Below are 17,310 nucleotides of genomic sequence, written 5' to 3' on the forward strand. Positions count from 1 at the left end.
AAATAAGCAAAGAGAGAAAATAGTTTATTTAAAATATTAAAATTTAAGATTTGGAAATATTTTTTTATATTCATTGTTTGTTGTGTCAAGGAAATTTTTATACAAACGGTTTTTTTATTTTTAAATGGTGGGTATTCGTCATGTTTCCATTTTCAACCCCCAATGGCAGTTTGTTGTACAGTCAAAAATGTTGCCAGGGTAAGGACACCAAACTTGCCGCGCGCCTCGGGTATCAACGTCCCTAAAATCGCCACTGATATAATAATAAAATCTAATAATTTAATATAATAAAAACCCTAAACATCAATATTCTTACTGAGCTGACTGACACTGATCCAACACTATTTCGGGCACATGACTCATCTAATTTTAAATCAATTCTAAAGAGACATGCACCTGAAACGTGATACTCTGGTTGAGAATCACTGGTCCATAATATGATAATAATATAATGTATAACCATATGGGACTGTGTACAGGTTTCCACATGAAATCGAACATAATAAATTAGTCAGCGTCTCCAAAACCCGTGCTGCGTCATACGAGGCCTCAACCATAACGAAATACGCTATCACAATTTACAATTAGGACTTCCGGAGCTTGCAAATTTTATTCGCGGCGTCGTCGCGCTTGGCTGACTCCATCCACATCCACTCCTCGCAACTCCCAACCGAAACAGCGCAGACGTTTTTAACCACACGCCATCGAATGATAACAATTATGTACATATATGCGATTAAAATTGTATCATACGTGCAGGGCCGCGCCAAGGGTAGCTGACGCCCGGGTGCCAGCCCAAGATTACGAATAAAAAATAGGGTACATGTCGGTTATGGGGAATACAGCGGCAATATCATTTTGAAAATAACCGATATACTGTGAGGTTAACCTAACCTAACCTAAACTTACCCAAACTAACCCAACCTAACAAATAATCTAGTATATCGGCTATTTTCAAAATGTGTTTGCCGCTGTATTCCCCATAACCGACTAGTACCAAAAATAGTTTTTAATGAAATAGTTTTTTTATTGTCATCAAAATATTCATATTAGGTATAACAAACATTATATTATACCTATTCAATACATTCTGTATTATAACGTGACGAGACTTAAAATGATCGATAAGTAGGTATACTACATTATATCTATGGAGCACAGACACATCTCATCATGTATGGCTCTACAATCCTTGGAGGGTTTTGGCCTCCTTAAAAAACTTCCTCCATCCTGGACGATCCGGCGCCGAAACTCTCCAGTTGTTTTGACCGAGCATTCGTGGCGTAGTTCCGTCGATCATGCATTCTCTTGCCCTCGGGGATTGCGTACATAGCCCGTCTTGCTATTATATCCTCCGGTATTCTATGCACGTGGCCGATTCAGCACAGTATCTGCATTTTCAAATGCCACGTGATATTTTCGCTTCTATAAAGTATGTACAGCCTCATTATACCTTGACTTCCAATTGTCATTTTGTTGAACAACCCCAAATATTCTTTTCAAAACTCTCCTCTCAGATATATCCATTTTTCTCTCATCCTGTTTGCTGAGTTCCCAGCATTCCGAACGATGTATAAATATTTACAAATAATAACATGCACTGCGGGTAACTTTTTTTAATAAACTCATGAAATTTTGGCAAATGAGACATATTTTGAAACACGAGATTTTTTTAATATGGTCTTTCTCGTACCTACCTATAAAGAATTATATTTCTACAGAAACGTTTTATTTATTATGTTATCATATTGACCAATCCTATTTAAACTTCGAAAGAACACTTTCGGTAATTTTGTATACAACTTTAATGCATTAATCTAAACTCGGGAGATTTAAAAATCCTAAATTAGAATATAGGTAATATTTGTATAGCTCGCGCTGACTTCAATTTTCCACCTTGTGGTAAGTGACGCCCTACGCAGATGTCATAAATTTCATTAAATTGTTCAATTTATGTAATTGGATAACAGATAGAATTTTTTTTAAACAGACTTTTGCCGCCCCCTGAATCCAACCGCTTGAGTGTTTCTCATCCCTATGTGCGCCCCTGCATACGTAATTTCATTTTATACGCGTGGCTACAAGATTAAAAGACAAACAGTTGGATTTTGAATAAAAAGATTCACGACATGAATGGATTTCGATTGTCAAAAGCAATGGAGTGCAGAATTTTCTACCTGTTTAATACACGACAAGTAGGAAAAGTTAATCATAATAACCAGATCTGGAAAAATAGCCGGAAGCAAACTCATAATTATTTTAGAACCGGAAACGGAGCTGAAACCATTAATAATTCCGAATCTTGAGAACCCCAAACCGGAACTCTCAATAATAACCTGGTTCCGGAGGTTCTATTGTTTCTTAATTTTGAATTATTTTAGTCATAGTTCACTAAAATGATAAACAGAGCCAGTTATTCAAATAAATGTTAATTTTTGTCCTAATGTGGTAACCTTCTACCACCTCCACTTGATAACGATATAATACTGTAAAAATATTACCTATACGAGTGTGTGGTTATTATTTTAAACACTGAACCTAAATCATCGATTTTTTGAAGAATAAAAATGTGTTTAACATAAAATTTGATCCTATTATATTATTTATTTGAGATTTGGTGTTGTGATGTCAGCATATATTATAGACCATAACGAAGCTTTATATTCGATTCTATAACTTTTCAAAGGAAATCGATTAAATCGTTATATTTTAAATCGATCAAATCGATTAGTAGTTGACCATAAAATCGATTTCACAAAGAATCGATTTTAATCACACATCCCTACTACTTTATACTATACCTGTCTTATACTACGTATTCTAAAAGAATTATTATGAAACTAAAAACATTCTTATTATTATCTTATAGATAGACTTATACATTATGTTTTTTCCATTCTAGAATACACTGTCACCTACAATTCCAGTACCAAGAATGGCTCATTTGGAGACGTTGGAAGCTAAGGCTAGTAAGATTTTTTTTACAATATTATATTAAAATTAAAATAATTCAATGCATAAATATTTACATACCGGGTATTCAATACAAGACTTAAGAATGTGATATCCGTTAAAACATACCCAGTGACATCCCGTGGGGGTAGGAAGGTCATTCACTGCTAAGGGCGGCACATTCTAAGAGGTGGCAAATAAAGGAAGAGAAGTGAATATTGTTATACATTATTTGGGAGTAAGTTTCGTGAAAAGAGATTTTTGGATTATCAGGAGTCTAAAGATGTTTGTTGTGTTTATTAATTTTTAATAGCCAAGATAATAAATTTACATACTTGTAGGTATAATTGTTTTTGCTAAAAATGGAAAAAGGTGGTTTTTAAATCAGTTTATGGGCAGTATTAATTATTTATCTAGGACCGTCACTGAACATACCTACTTAATTTGGGCCAACCTCATACCCATTAGGAGAAATCCTTAAAAAAAAATTAGTAATTGTAGCCGTGGTTTAATTGATAAAGTTTATTGTTTGGATTGACCGATAGTTGTAAGTTAAGAGTCCCATTTGGCACATTTTTTCTAATAAGTATGTTGCAAATTATTTCTCATATGTATATTTTTAAGTTAAGTATGTTTTTTTAATAAAGAATGCTGCATTTTGGCCGCCCTAGTGCAATGCACACTCTTCACATACCTACATCATGAACCTATGGATAATATGTTACCAAAAATATATGTTTCGAATTTACATTCACAGATGGCTAGCATTGAAGTATCCTTGTCGACAGCTCTACGCAGAAGAAAGAGTGGATCTCTTGGAGGACGAATGCCTCTCACGCAATCCTCACCTCTCCCAGTCAAAGAGAAAGAGAATATTATACATAGGTAAGTTTATTGAATAAAAATCCTAATTTGATCCACTGATACTTACTTGCATTACACAATTATTTATTTTTTACAATGTTCGATCCTAAGGTCATAAGGGCCTGAGTGGAGGCTGTATTAATAGTTTTTGTTTTTACGAGAAATGGATGTTAAGCGCCGGCTAGACGCTCATGCTTTACCATAAGCTTACCTATGCAAACCGGTTTGTATCGTGAAGCCCGTGTATATGGACGGGAAAACTGTATGCGCAAACCGAAAAGCGCTGTAAAAGCTGCCATCTAGCCGGTGCATAAGTTATGTTAGTTTAAGAAATTGCCAGATCCGGGATGGACTCATGACATTATAAGCTGACGCGATAGCCAAGGTTCCTACCTAATCCTTTTTATTTTTGATTTCAGCATGAAGGAGCAACTGAATACAAAAATGAACATGATGGGATTGAAGAATGGATTCGGCGCACCACCCCTAGCTCAATTGGAACGTGCCACGGCTGATGATCATCTTTCTCGGCTTAAAACCGATATGGATGCCAAAAGAATAATTATTAATAACCACAAAATGGCATTGGATAGATTACAAATCACAGAGTGAGTTGAAATTTATTCTGTTGTAATATGATTATTAATTATAACATCAAAGTAGAGAATGGTTATATCGTCACCTTACTATTAAAACCTCGTAAGTGTGTTTGAGAAGAATGTTGAGGGGAAGGAAAAAACGTAATAAAAACAATATTTTAAACACCTCTCTAAACTGATGAATCTGCTAACACTGGTTGTGAAATACGAGGTTTTAATTCCATGTTTGAAACCACGAGACCTACGAGATTTTAGAATTTGTCGATATATGGAGAGCATACTAGTCTAGAGAACCGGGGTTTTGATTCAAAATGTTTTTTCTTTAAATTTTGTGGAACAAACTTAATTTTTCCATAATATCAGACTAACGAGGACTTAATAGTAAGGTGACGAGGTAATGAGGAGGTGAGCAGTCATTCTTCAGATTAAAATTTAAGAACACCAACGCCAATGGTTAATCGATCATGTTCGTATCCTTCTAATGTCAAAAGTATCCGAAATATAAATATTTTAGATTAGGATTTATTGAACATAGAGCAAAAGAAATTGAATAGAAGTGGATAAGTTTTCATAGTCAACATTTAATTAAGCCCTTTAAAAATGCATAAGAAATAATGATATTATTATGGTATGTCTGACATATTATAATACAGAATACGGCTTCAGCTAATTTCTTATAGATTTTAGTCATTTAAGAATGATAGCTGTCCATTTGAAGATGATGTCGAGCCAATGAAATTTTATATGGGATATTATGCAACTAACTTCACAGTAGTCAAAACTGACAGATCTGTACGATTTTTAAGTATTTGGGCAACACCATAAGTGGCTGCGTCAATATTTCAAATCTAATCTAATTATTTTAGTGGTCTTTTATCAAAGGTTGGCGACCAACTGTACACCGCGCTATCCTAGGCAATGCCTTGGACACTAAGCTACTTACTACGCTTTTGCTGCCCTCCACCTTTGCATTATGATTTGGAGTAAATTATACTTCGCATTAGGGAAAATATGACTCGAGCCTTTCTATGCTTGATTGTAGTTATAAGTTATCTTGTCTTATCGGCTCATCTTAATATCCATTGGTAATGTGATAAGCCCAGGATATCTTCATAGTACGCCAGTACAACCACATCTCAAAAGCCTCCATCTACTTCTTGTCCGTTCCTCTAATATTCAGGCTTAGACTCTGTAGCCAGTACCGGGTATGATGTAGCGTAAAGTGGAATAGTACTATAATTTTGATTACCTACTTTGCAGTAACATAGATGTCCGGATACAACAGGCGGAGTTAGAGTATCAGTTGGGACGAGAGGAATTGGAACTGCTGACTTTAATGGAACAGAGTCGGGCCTTATCACTTCTTATTGAACAGGATGATTATGCCAAAACAAAACAAGACCAGCAGACAATATACAGGTATGTCTAAAGCCGACCCTACACAGTCGGCCTACCTCCACCCTTCACCACTGGTATCTAGTGATATTTATATTTGAAAAATATCACTTTCAATGGATGTTTACTAAATTTAAATTGTGAGATTTTAAAGACTACTCATTCAATTTCCATCGAGTTTTCTTCAAGTTTACTGATATTTTGTGTTAATGAAGAGACACCTCAAAAGTGTCTTGAGCTTAGGAAGGTGTAAAATGGTCAACATTGTAAATCTCAATTAACTCATGAAACTTAAAATTATTATCAACTTCCAGATGTATTGAGAACATAGAAACAGTGACACTGCATGCTGCCGAACTAGAATACGATCCGAAGAGTCCTCAATTTGGGGCGGGGACTCGTCCGCGTCATTGGGGTCTCTGGTTGGACTGGGCACTTCCCAACACTGGCATGTGTAAAGGCGACAGGTTGGTTAATTAATTTTATTCAATATTCATCACTGCTGAATGAAGGCCTCTTTTTGCTGTCTCCAGTCTTTTTCTTAATGCCACATATTTCTGTTATCTTATTATTATTTCATCTATGCTCTTTCAGCTTGGTCGTCCTTAAGGTGACGCATCAGTGAAACGCCAAATAATTTTCAACTGTACGCGCGACGAAATTTTGGACTCGCTGCCATTCACTGAGAGAATGTTGACCCGGGAACACGTGACTTTGCTGCGTGATGGCGACGGGTCAATTAATTCTAAAATCGTGTAAAGATGACTAAAAACGTTACCCATTTACTTTAAAAAGAAAACATGTCAATGAATATATTATTATTGTTACTAATAGAACAATAAACAGAACATAAAATGGACGTATGTTGGATTTATATGACAATTAATATTTCGTTTGACAGGCGTCATTTTCACCCGCCACCCGCAATCCGCGCATCGCCTAGCGACGATCTTTTTAGACCGTGCCTCAACTAATGCATGGCCTTAAGGTTTTTTAACATCTCTTGGGTGCCACTGGATGATGTGATTTGTCCAGCAAGATTGTCTGTCCATCTCTACAAGATCTTTATGCATTGTATTATGTCACTTGTTTTTACTCCCATACCCATTTATTTAATTTTCGATCCCGGTGTCTTATGTTCAACATGCAACTCCTTTTTTCTCCATTCCCATTGTTATTCCTAATATATTATGAACCTCTTAAATTATAGGTCCATGTTTTTTTACATTCTTTTTAACACTACAAAATGCCACGAGACCAAATGACACTAGTGTAGTAGCAGCAGTGAAACAATTACAGAAACACCCAGGCTATGAGAAAATTACGCAGATGTATTGTAACCTTAGAAAAATTCAAACCCGTAGCCCCTGGATGAGAAGTCAGTGCCTTACGCATTAGATTATGAGGGCCATCTACAAATAATTATGTTCTTATGTGTAACTATTTGTAATATCAGCCACCCGATGTTTCACACCCATTCGTTAGTGCTGGAAGAACACATTGGTTAAACACTCGATGCCTCAGAGATAGTGGATGGTCACTCTTCAATTTGAGGCTATTTTTTTTGAATAGCTGTGTTGATTGTTTAGTTTTTTATATGGATACATATTTGATTAATGAACACAGAACTGTTTTATGGTTGTTTATTGTTTAATTAGTGCGACTCGACCACACATTATAATCTAATATAATATGATAAGTTCAGTTAATGTCAGTCTATGTCAACTGTTTTTGTGATGAGTACATCATTATCGACTGAGACCGTTAATTCTATTTTACGTCGGTAGATGTTACTATAACTGATCTAAATTGAATGTATTGTTTTTGATAGGTTACTAGAAGTGAACGGAAAGCTTGTATTATCAAAGAGTAAAGAAGATATGACACGTTTGCTCAGCATTTCACCGTCACCCGCAAGATTGGTCGTCATGAGAATGAAATCTCGACCGACATCTGCGTCTACACCTCACTCCACATCTAGAGTAAGTAATAATTTATTTCTACAATGTTCTGATTACAACATGACTGACTTCTTACCGTGCAGTCAAACTGTCTGACAAAATTCTGACTAGGATAAAGAATTTATATACTTACACCAAAGATGTTGAAGACAAACAATGAAAGAGCGAACAGTATTGCACTCCAGGTGGCATCCAAACTAATTTCTCCGGTCATGCAGGTCTGACAATGTTAGCTTATGAACTTGAAAGTTTGTGATTTGTAAATATATTAAAAATCTTCGCTTCTTGACGGTACCTAAATATATGAAAGTAAAGCCAAAAATAGGACTCATGGTCTAAATTAGATGTAACTCATTTTACATTGCAGATTCATTTATTAGCAAAATTAATTATTTTCAGCTGCATAACATTTCAATGCAATTATTAAAATTCCTTAAATTATCATATTGTTATATCTACTGAGATCCCCGGGGTTCCAGCGGCTAGCTCAGGAGTCCATCGAACCCCGGATTCACCAAAAAAAGATATAAACGATTGGAGTATAAATAAAACTCGGTCTTTCGTGTTCGTGACGTGGTCTTCTTATATTTTACATTTTCTTTAAACGTTTACATATTTTGTTTTAACAATAAGTTTCGCAGGTCCCATCTTATCGGAAAGGGGACGCTTACTGCCTTTTCTTTTCTTTTTTCAAATCTCGCGTACCTACGCCGTCCAACAAAAAGGACTCTCGTGATTGGCCAAATTTTATCGCCTGATTTTGATTTGACGAATCACGAGGACCACCTCGGCGCAGGCGCGCAGGGATTTTTACGTTGCCGGCAAGCGCGGCAAAATTTATTATATTTAAATACTTATATTTAGTCTTAAAATTATCTCTTTCATACATCATCATTTATACATTTTAAATTAAAAAAATTACTTACGTGGTTGAGCAAGGAATCAGATTAGATGTTTTATGAAGCCGTTTCTAGAGGTCAGGGTTACGTTTCGACTTGAGCTACTAAATGATTATTTTACACCGGGAGAAGCCCGCCTGTAACAGGGGTGTATCATTCGCCCCATCTGGATTAAAGTCGAAAGGTACGCCCTGATCTCATCGGCCACCCATCCAATTCCTTGTTCATCCGTTAAATACATGGCATGATAACAGTTTATATAAAAAAAATTCAACTACAATCTAACTATTCTAACAAATAAAAAAAAAAAACAACTAACTTTACGTATTGTTTCTATATTTATTTTAATTACTATTTTCCTGCTCAAAACAATGCTCCTGAATAAGTCAGAGTTTGATTTATTTTCCTTTCTTATTATCATTTGTCATAATTTATTATTATTTTATTTTTCTCCTGTAATGTCGTGCGTTTATTTTGTTTTCGTAATGTTTTCTTGTTATTTTATTCGTTTTTATTAGTCAGCGGAGGGGTCGCGAAGCTGCAGTCTTTGAATCTCGCGCTTTCCAATCTTTCTTTTGTATTCCTAGGGGCTATATTCGTAGACGTTTGGCCCTCGTTCGGAATTATTATTTCGTGTTACGTTTTTCTTCTTCTGGTGCAATAGGAGCGTACCTCGTTTGGCGTCGTCTGCCTTTGCAACCAGGGCGTGGTAGTGGCGTTACTATTGAGCCAGGCTCGTTCTGAGCAGCGGATATCTTCCTGTGGAAAGTTTTCCACTGATCTGCTGGTCTCTGGAGTATCACCTCATAGATGGACAGGTACTGTGTCTCCATCTGTTCCTATTACTGCGGGCAAGGCATCGTATAGCGGTACAACGGCCAGGCTCGTTGACGGCGGCACGGCTTTCCCACAGGTACTAGGATGGATTTTCACAATAAGTATCCTTTTCCCTTTCCTTTTTTTTATAGATGGTTACACTTCGGAGGTACCTCTTGTTGTTTCACGATATCTTTCAGGCGTCACGTCCCTAGTCTCTCCATGAACCTGCGCGAGAAAGGAGAGTGCGCACTCTCCACACCATCAAGCTTTGGTATCATGAATTTTCGGCTACGCTGCCTTTGGATGCGCTTACTTCGAGAGGTGGCTCCCTTTGTGCTTCCAAATTGTCTTCATCTGTATTTATTCTTTTTCTTTCTTTAGTAATTTATTCGTTCATTAGACTTCCTGTACTTTAAATTTATTCGAATTTACTTTATTAATTACTCCTACCCCATACATTAAATAGCTACTAATTTTATATAAAATCTTCCCATTGTACTTATGGTACTTACTATCACTTTTAATATTTTACCCTAATACCCATAAATATTTTGCAACATTGTATTGACTGTATAAATCACATTGATATTAAAAATTGAAATATTCCACCCTCTCATTATATTTATTTCTGAATCAGTACACTTAAAACTGTGTAATTAACTTTATTTTTAGTGAAACCCATTTTATTTAAAAAAAAATTGTTGTTTCGTTTTACGCGCCCGACATCCTATTCCAAGGCGTGCCGCGCCGATTTGCGGTGCCTCTCACGTTTTATTATTATTTTTTTTTTCATTATTGAAACCCCACCCCGTTGAGAAATTTACGGCGTATTGACTCATTTTTTTTTTTTTTATCACAAGCATACAATCTCTACTTTCATCCTCTTATACCTAATTTTAACGTATTATTAAAATTTCTCTTATCAACTATAATATTATACACTTCGTCGAGTGATGCCGTATTATTCCCGTTCCGTTTTCGCTGTGTTAAATTTACGATTGGTAATTTGTAAAGAAATAATAGTGACGGTCGTATACTATTTTCTTCGTTTCTCTTTGGATTCAAATTATTAACACGGCGTAACTTTGAAACAGGTTTCGTGCTACTGTAGAATATCCTCTTTCCCGTTTATAAAATTGTTTGCGATTTTCAATGTTAATGTTTTCGAATTCATTCATATTTACTTTATTTGAACGGAAAGAATTGGCGTCACTCTGCGAAGCGTTATTTTTAAAACTATAATGTACATTTTTCTTACTAACGAACTTAAGATTATAGGGCTCAGAAAGTGGGTCCTTAATTAACTTTTTATCCGTAATTAGAAGAATTTCCGGATATTTACGATTATTATCTTCACTTTTAACTACACTGTTTACACTGAAACTTCCAACAGCAACTCGGCGTTCACCCTTGACTAGAGGGTTGGCGACTGGTCCTGCTTCATCTCCTCGTGGTCGAGCCTGCGCCCGTACAGCTTCTTTGATTCCTCTCAGCTTGCGCGCCTTCTCAGCCCTCTTTTGAGGCTCCCTGGCCTCCCGTTTCCTTTTTCTCTCCTCACCGAATATCCCGTGGTCGACTAGGGTACACGACATGTTAGTGATACCCTAGGAAAATCGGCATTTTGCTCGCCGTTTTTCGTCGCGAGTGGGCCGTGGCCTCTACGAGCCCTCCTCGCTGGATACCGTCGATGATGTGTCTGGTCTCCATAGGTGGGATTTGTGCAGCCATTCGTCGTACTGGAGACGCGCTGGTGCTACGGTCTCCAGCACGACGCTAGGCGCGGTCAGCTCCGTATGTGGACTGTCTTCGAACACCAGAGGGCCCTCCCGGTTTGATGTTGGAGACAGCACTTCTTCTTCGATAAGGGTTACGTCGGAGTCCGCTTTTTAGTTAACCATTTCTTGGTTGTTCCGGCTCCTGGATCATAAACTTTTATTTAGCGTTCGCGGGCGTAAATTTTATTTCGCGGGTTCGGAAGAATTAATGCGATTCTTCACACCCCATGTTGCCAAGGCGCCATTGTGATCCCCGGGGTTCCAGCGGCTAGCTCAGGAGTCCATCGAACCCCGGATTCACCAAAAAAAGATATAAACGATTGGAGTATAAATAAAACTCGGTCTTTCGTGTTCGTGACGTGGTCTTCTTATATTTTACATTTTCTTTAAACGTTTACATATTTTGTTTTAACAATAAGTTTCGCAGGTCCCATCCTATCGGAAAGGGGACGCTTACTGCCTTTTCTTTTCTTTTTTCAAATCTCGCGTACCTACGCCGTCCAACAAAAAGGACTCTCGTGATTGGCCAAATTTTATCGCCTGATTTTGATTTGACGAATCACGAGGACCACCTCGGCGCAGGCGCGCAGGGATTTTTACGTTGCCGGCAAGCGTGGCAAAATTTATTATATTTAAATACTTATATTTAGTCTTAAAATTATCTCTTTCATACATCATCATTTATACATTTTAAATTAAAAAAATTACTTACGTGGTTGAGCAAGGAATCAGATTAGATGTTTTATGAAGCCGTTTCTAGAGGTCAGGGTTACGTTTCGACTTGAGCTACTAAATGATTATTTTACACCGGGAGAAGCCCGCCTGTAACAGGGGTGTATCACTACCCAATTGATAAAGCTACTGAATAATTTTCATAGTTTAAATTTTAAATGACATAATATGATAAGACATGCGGCGATGATGAGTGAAAATGAGAAGCAGGTTATCCTGAAATGACTGAGTAAGATATGAATGGCGTTACGGCGTCTCAGCGGTCATAAATTTTTCAAACGTGTATGATATTCTTATTGAAAAGTTAAAAAAAGATGTAAACAAGGCGCTCCATATTGTATCAATGACGATTGAATATGTGTATTAATTAAGGCGCTAAGTACCAACAAAATAAAAACTGACATTTTTATAGAAAAATGTTCTACATACCAACGCCAATAACGTCAACTATGGTCTAAGTGCCTCAAGCAAGTCAAAAAAATACAGCAAAATATTTAAATCTGGCGACGTAAGTCCATTGGCGTGTTTTATTTATAATGGTGTAAGTACCACTGCAGTGGTCAACGGCATTCAATATAAAATGGCTGACGACGGTGTGTTGACACTCGCGAGTTCTTAATTCCTAAAATTATGGAAGCAGCCGAGATTGCTTAACACTGTGAAACCACAATTTTCAAAAGGTCTGCTTCATGCAATTTTACTGCAATGACTCAGTATTTTGTAACCACGGGCAATAATACATTTTGGTACTTAGCGCCTTAATTAATACACGTTTTCAATTAACCACATTGTAAAATATTAACTTTGCTCTGGCTACCAAATCTTTTCGCCAAAGACGTTTCAGAAATTCCATAGATTGTTTAGATATTAAAATTCCATAAGGCCTATTTTCCCTCTTGGTGACGTCTCATATTTTTTTTCATACATTACAATAAATAGATAATATTATGATCGTGTGATGACGTGTATTCAAAATAGCATAAGAACATTCACATGTTTAGCTTATTCACAAGAACATAAAGTTGATTTTTGTATCGTTAGTATTACAATATTACAAGAATTAAATTCATAGAAGAATTTGTCATGTGTGCTTTGTTATGCAGGCACTAGAATCGGGATGGACGAAAGAGAAGGAGAAAGACGAAGAAGGTCTTCGCAGCGACAACTTGCGACTCACCCACCGGATCACTTATCTCGAAGAGCAGGTCGCTGATCTCCTTGATAGAAACAAATTGCAAGACCCCGAGGTAAATATCCTGTCAGTGAGTTTTTGAAAGAAGAATGCTTTTAACGGGTGTATCTTTCTCTAAGCTATTTTTTTCACCACTTCAAGGAACAAATTGGAGGAAATATTTGAATCTCAATTTAGAGATCTCAAGCTCTAACCAATGATTTCGCTAACTTCCAGCGATTACACTACTGCAGGCAACATTTTAGCCAATGTAAAAATTCAATTAACGAAATACTAATAAAAAATGAGCGTCTGATGGATAGACATACACAACACAAGTGGTTTTGTTCTCCATCCTATTTTCTCAATATTTCACGCTCATTATTTACCTTAATCTTACAATTATTGTCTATATTCTTTGTCCTAATGGTTGAAACAGACACAATGACGATCTGGCACATATATGCCGAAAAACCTGTTTCTTATGTTGACGTCTTGTGTCACAGAGTGTAAATACGGTGTCATAGCTGTCATATAATATGTACAGACCTACAAACTTATCTGGAGAATGAGATGGAGGGAGCCACTGTCGAAAACTACCCAATCACGACTCGTAACTGGCAAAATCTGACATTCGAATGACGTTTACATGTGTCCTATGGTAGTTCGTAGTTTCATTTTTGGCCATTCTCCAGATAAGTTTGTAGGTCTGTATGTATAATATGTCGGAATGGCATAGATATGATCATAGACACTAAAACGCTCTTAGCATATATGTGCCAGATCGTCATTGTGTCTGTTTCAACCTTAACAATAGTTGTAGCAATCTCTTGAAAATTAAACAGATTACTATGTAATGGGCCTAAATATTCTGAAAGAGAAAGGAAAATACTACCATACAATGATAACCAAATGCAATTAACTTTTCATTAAGTAATACTTAGATTTTTTTCTGATGTTGACACTAAATTGTAGTAAAAAACTAGAAGAAATAGCTAATCTTCTTTTACCTGATGATTTCATATTATTTTACAGGTGAAGCATATGCCACCACAGCACAAAATGATGACATCGACCGTGAACACTCAAAAGAATGTTACCAATATAAATATAACATCGGATCCAGTTCCAAAGATAAATCAACCAGTGTCAGAAGTGCAAGTGTTTCAGAAAGGTCCCGACGTGACCGCGATCGTAGCAAATCTTCCCGGACTAGAAATCGGTACAGCGGAAACCAACGCCAACCTTCCGGTTATAAGGCCGCGGTCGAATCAATCCTGCTGCACCGGTACACAGATTGAAGTAGAAAACTCACAAGATATTCAGTTGAAAATTAGCAATTTAAAGGAACCAAATACTAGGTCGTGTAAATCGTCCCATTCTCATTTACCATATAATCATAAATCAAATAAAAATCCGATGGGAGGTCATAGACTACACCCATCTAGAAGTTCTCATTCTTTGGACTACGGTGAAGACTCACTTGATTTTAATTCCGAAATGAAAAAATACGGCATACGACAGGCGCAATCTCACAATTTTATACACAAATCAAGGGATTCTAAAGAATATGATTATAATAGTGAAACGTCTACAGCGTTGCAAATTATTAGAAAGAACCAGAGACAATTGTTTGAAGCGAATTATGCCAATACAAAAGAACAGAAATATTTTGCGAGAAATCAAAGTGATGACAATTCAGATATTATTAAACATTCCAAAAGAGATGGCCGGAAGAGTTCTATTTTGGAATATTTTGACAGTAGGAGGAACCATAAGGATAAAGAAGGAAGTGATATTCGGAGTGTGGATACGTCAGACACCGAAAAACATTCACATAAAGAAAGATTACTCGGTCCAAGCCGTAAATCTATTTTACTCAATAGGAAAATGTCCAAAATTCCTGATTTACAAGGATTGGAGAACAATGAATTCCATCCTGATAGAGATTACGTGGATCATCGAATTGACGGCAAGATTATTCAGAACGCTCACAAATCTAGCAGACGGATGTCAAGACTCCACGTGAGAAATCTTAAATCACCCGATTGCGAATCAGAACCGTCGCAAAATGACGCAGATAAGTACAAAAAAAACAGAACGAAAGTGTTAGATTACACGTCCGAGCCGAATTCTGTGTTACAAGGCCATTATAAGAAGCAGTATGATCATTTAGACAGACCGCGGCCGAATCCACCAAAGAAACCTCTGCGGTTGTCATTGCACCGAGCGCAGAGCATGCAGTCTGTCGAACAGAGCGATGCGTCGTCAAACAGATTCTATCTGCACGATCCTGCGCAGGTCGATGGATCAGCACCGAACGCTGTCAATGGGAAATATTCAAAGTCTGACAAAAAGATTCTAACAGATAGTTTATTTAACTCTAGTAAAAACAAAGTCGAAAGCCATTTTAATTATATTGAAAGTGGACAAACGCCCACGAAACGGTGCCTGGAAAATGAAGGCGTCGAATTTACGGAACCTTTCCCATTCGATGAATACCACGCTGTGAAATACAACGATTATTCTCGCGACAATAACAACAAAATAAAAAAACGAATGCACAACGGTAAACTTTCACTCACATCTTCGCAAACGTCCGTCACCCACAATAGCGAAGAGGTTGAAAGGTATAACCGAAATATGAAATCAAAAAGCGGATCTTTATCGTCGATTCCGAAATCCCCCAGCGTCGTTCCTTCCGAGCATCACAGCGGACAATTTAAAGACTGTTACAATAATACTGGTAATTCGACGGATACTTACGTGTTAAGCGGCGGAAAGAGTCGATCTAGGTCTGACATCCACACCAAGATACTCCAGGCGGACGAAGTGTCCAACTCTGGCAGGAGTAATTATTCAAATTATGACCAGTGCGAATCGGCGAGTGAAAGATCGAGGACTTCTCATAAAAGTGCTTCCGGATTTCGATGGCCGTCTTCGTCGGTGTTCAAAAACATTGAAATCAAAAGTTCTAACAAGATATCCGACAAATAATCATTAAGCATATATTATTTATTGTAACATATAAAATGAAAAGACATATTAAATATCTGAAATATATATATTTATTGCCTTACTTGTATAGCCTTACAAAATAAACTTTTATTGCCACGCAATTAGAGAAAATATCTTCATTATACAATATATACAAAAAAAATAGTCTATGGTTTACACAATTTGTGTAATTAATTCCTGTACATACCAACTTAAAATATTATAAACTACTAGTCAATCTAGATAATATGACTAAATGTTTCACATGCGGGATTGAAAAGGGAGATACTTTAGAGATTCATTGCATCAGAAATTAATTATTATAAAGCTACTAAACCTAAATTAGAGATAACAAAAAAGCGCCCAACTGAAACGGCTGATAAAACATTTGTTTAAATTTAATTAAATCGAGGTTATTTAAATAAATGCTTTGTAAGCATGTAGCTTAGAACACAAGATATAAAATGCATTTATTTTAATATAATAATTTTATATATTCTGCGTTTACCTTTGGATGCTATGATGTTTTTCAAAATGCGGGCAAGGATTGCTACCAATTATTGTCGATAAATAAAACATTGTATTCTTTTTAGACATCTTACCACTCTAATTGATTCTGCGAAATCGGAATATTATGAAAACACGTTTCGTAATTAATTTATCATTTTGAATAGATAATGAGACAATTAGATATCCCGCACTGCATGCACTGTTAAAAGTTATTGACATATCTCTTTCTCGCTTTATCATACGGGCAATCGTGCGAGCGAGCGAAATGCACAATCTGCGCAGATTTTTGATTTTTACCAGCTATTGGAAACAATTGGTTACATCAAAATATTATTTTAATCGCATTCGATTGCGTTTGCTAACATGTGCTCCCCATAACACATTGTGAAAATAATCCCTCATTTGTATTATAATTTATTATTCATTTATTTTAATTTCTGAAATCGCAGAAGCATTTTCTGAAATGTTTTTTGATCAAGATTTTGCCAATAAAACTCATATACCACCACAAAAATAATACAATAGTTATCATTTTTAAACCTACCGAGTCACAAAGCATATATCAATCGGGTTATATTACACAGCAATAAAACTAAATAGATAAAAAAACTGTTTCATACCACTGGTGCAGTAGTG

At 36.4% G+C, this 17,310-nt stretch overlaps 1 protein-coding gene across 1 annotated transcript in view; it reads left to right on the top strand.

Moving 5' to 3' along the window:
- sprt (PDZ domain-containing protein sprite) overlaps positions 1 to 16,164 on the top strand; it is a 64,051-nt gene extending 47,887 nt beyond the window's left edge. Inside the window, exons 2-9 of the mRNA XM_085957627.1 lie at positions 2,903 to 2,965; positions 3,710 to 3,837; positions 4,236 to 4,424; positions 5,676 to 5,834; positions 6,125 to 6,277; positions 7,642 to 7,792; positions 13,100 to 13,243; positions 14,203 to 16,164. Of these exons, the coding sequence (XP_085813753.1) occupies positions 2,903 to 2,965; positions 3,710 to 3,837; positions 4,236 to 4,424; positions 5,676 to 5,834; positions 6,125 to 6,277; positions 7,642 to 7,792; positions 13,100 to 13,243; positions 14,203 to 16,164 (2,949 nt within the window). The remainder of the gene's footprint in view (positions 1 to 2,902; positions 2,966 to 3,709; positions 3,838 to 4,235; positions 4,425 to 5,675; positions 5,835 to 6,124; positions 6,278 to 7,641; positions 7,793 to 13,099; positions 13,244 to 14,202) is intronic.
- Positions 16,165 to 17,310: the final 1,146 nt, after the last annotated feature.

This window comes from Rhyacophila brunnea, unplaced genomic scaffold (genome assembly GCF_057557595.1).
Source record: "Rhyacophila brunnea isolate RB1 unplaced genomic scaffold, BYU_Rbru_1.0 scaffold_7, whole genome shotgun sequence".
NCBI lineage: Eukaryota > Metazoa > Arthropoda > Insecta > Trichoptera > Rhyacophilidae > Rhyacophila > Rhyacophila brunnea.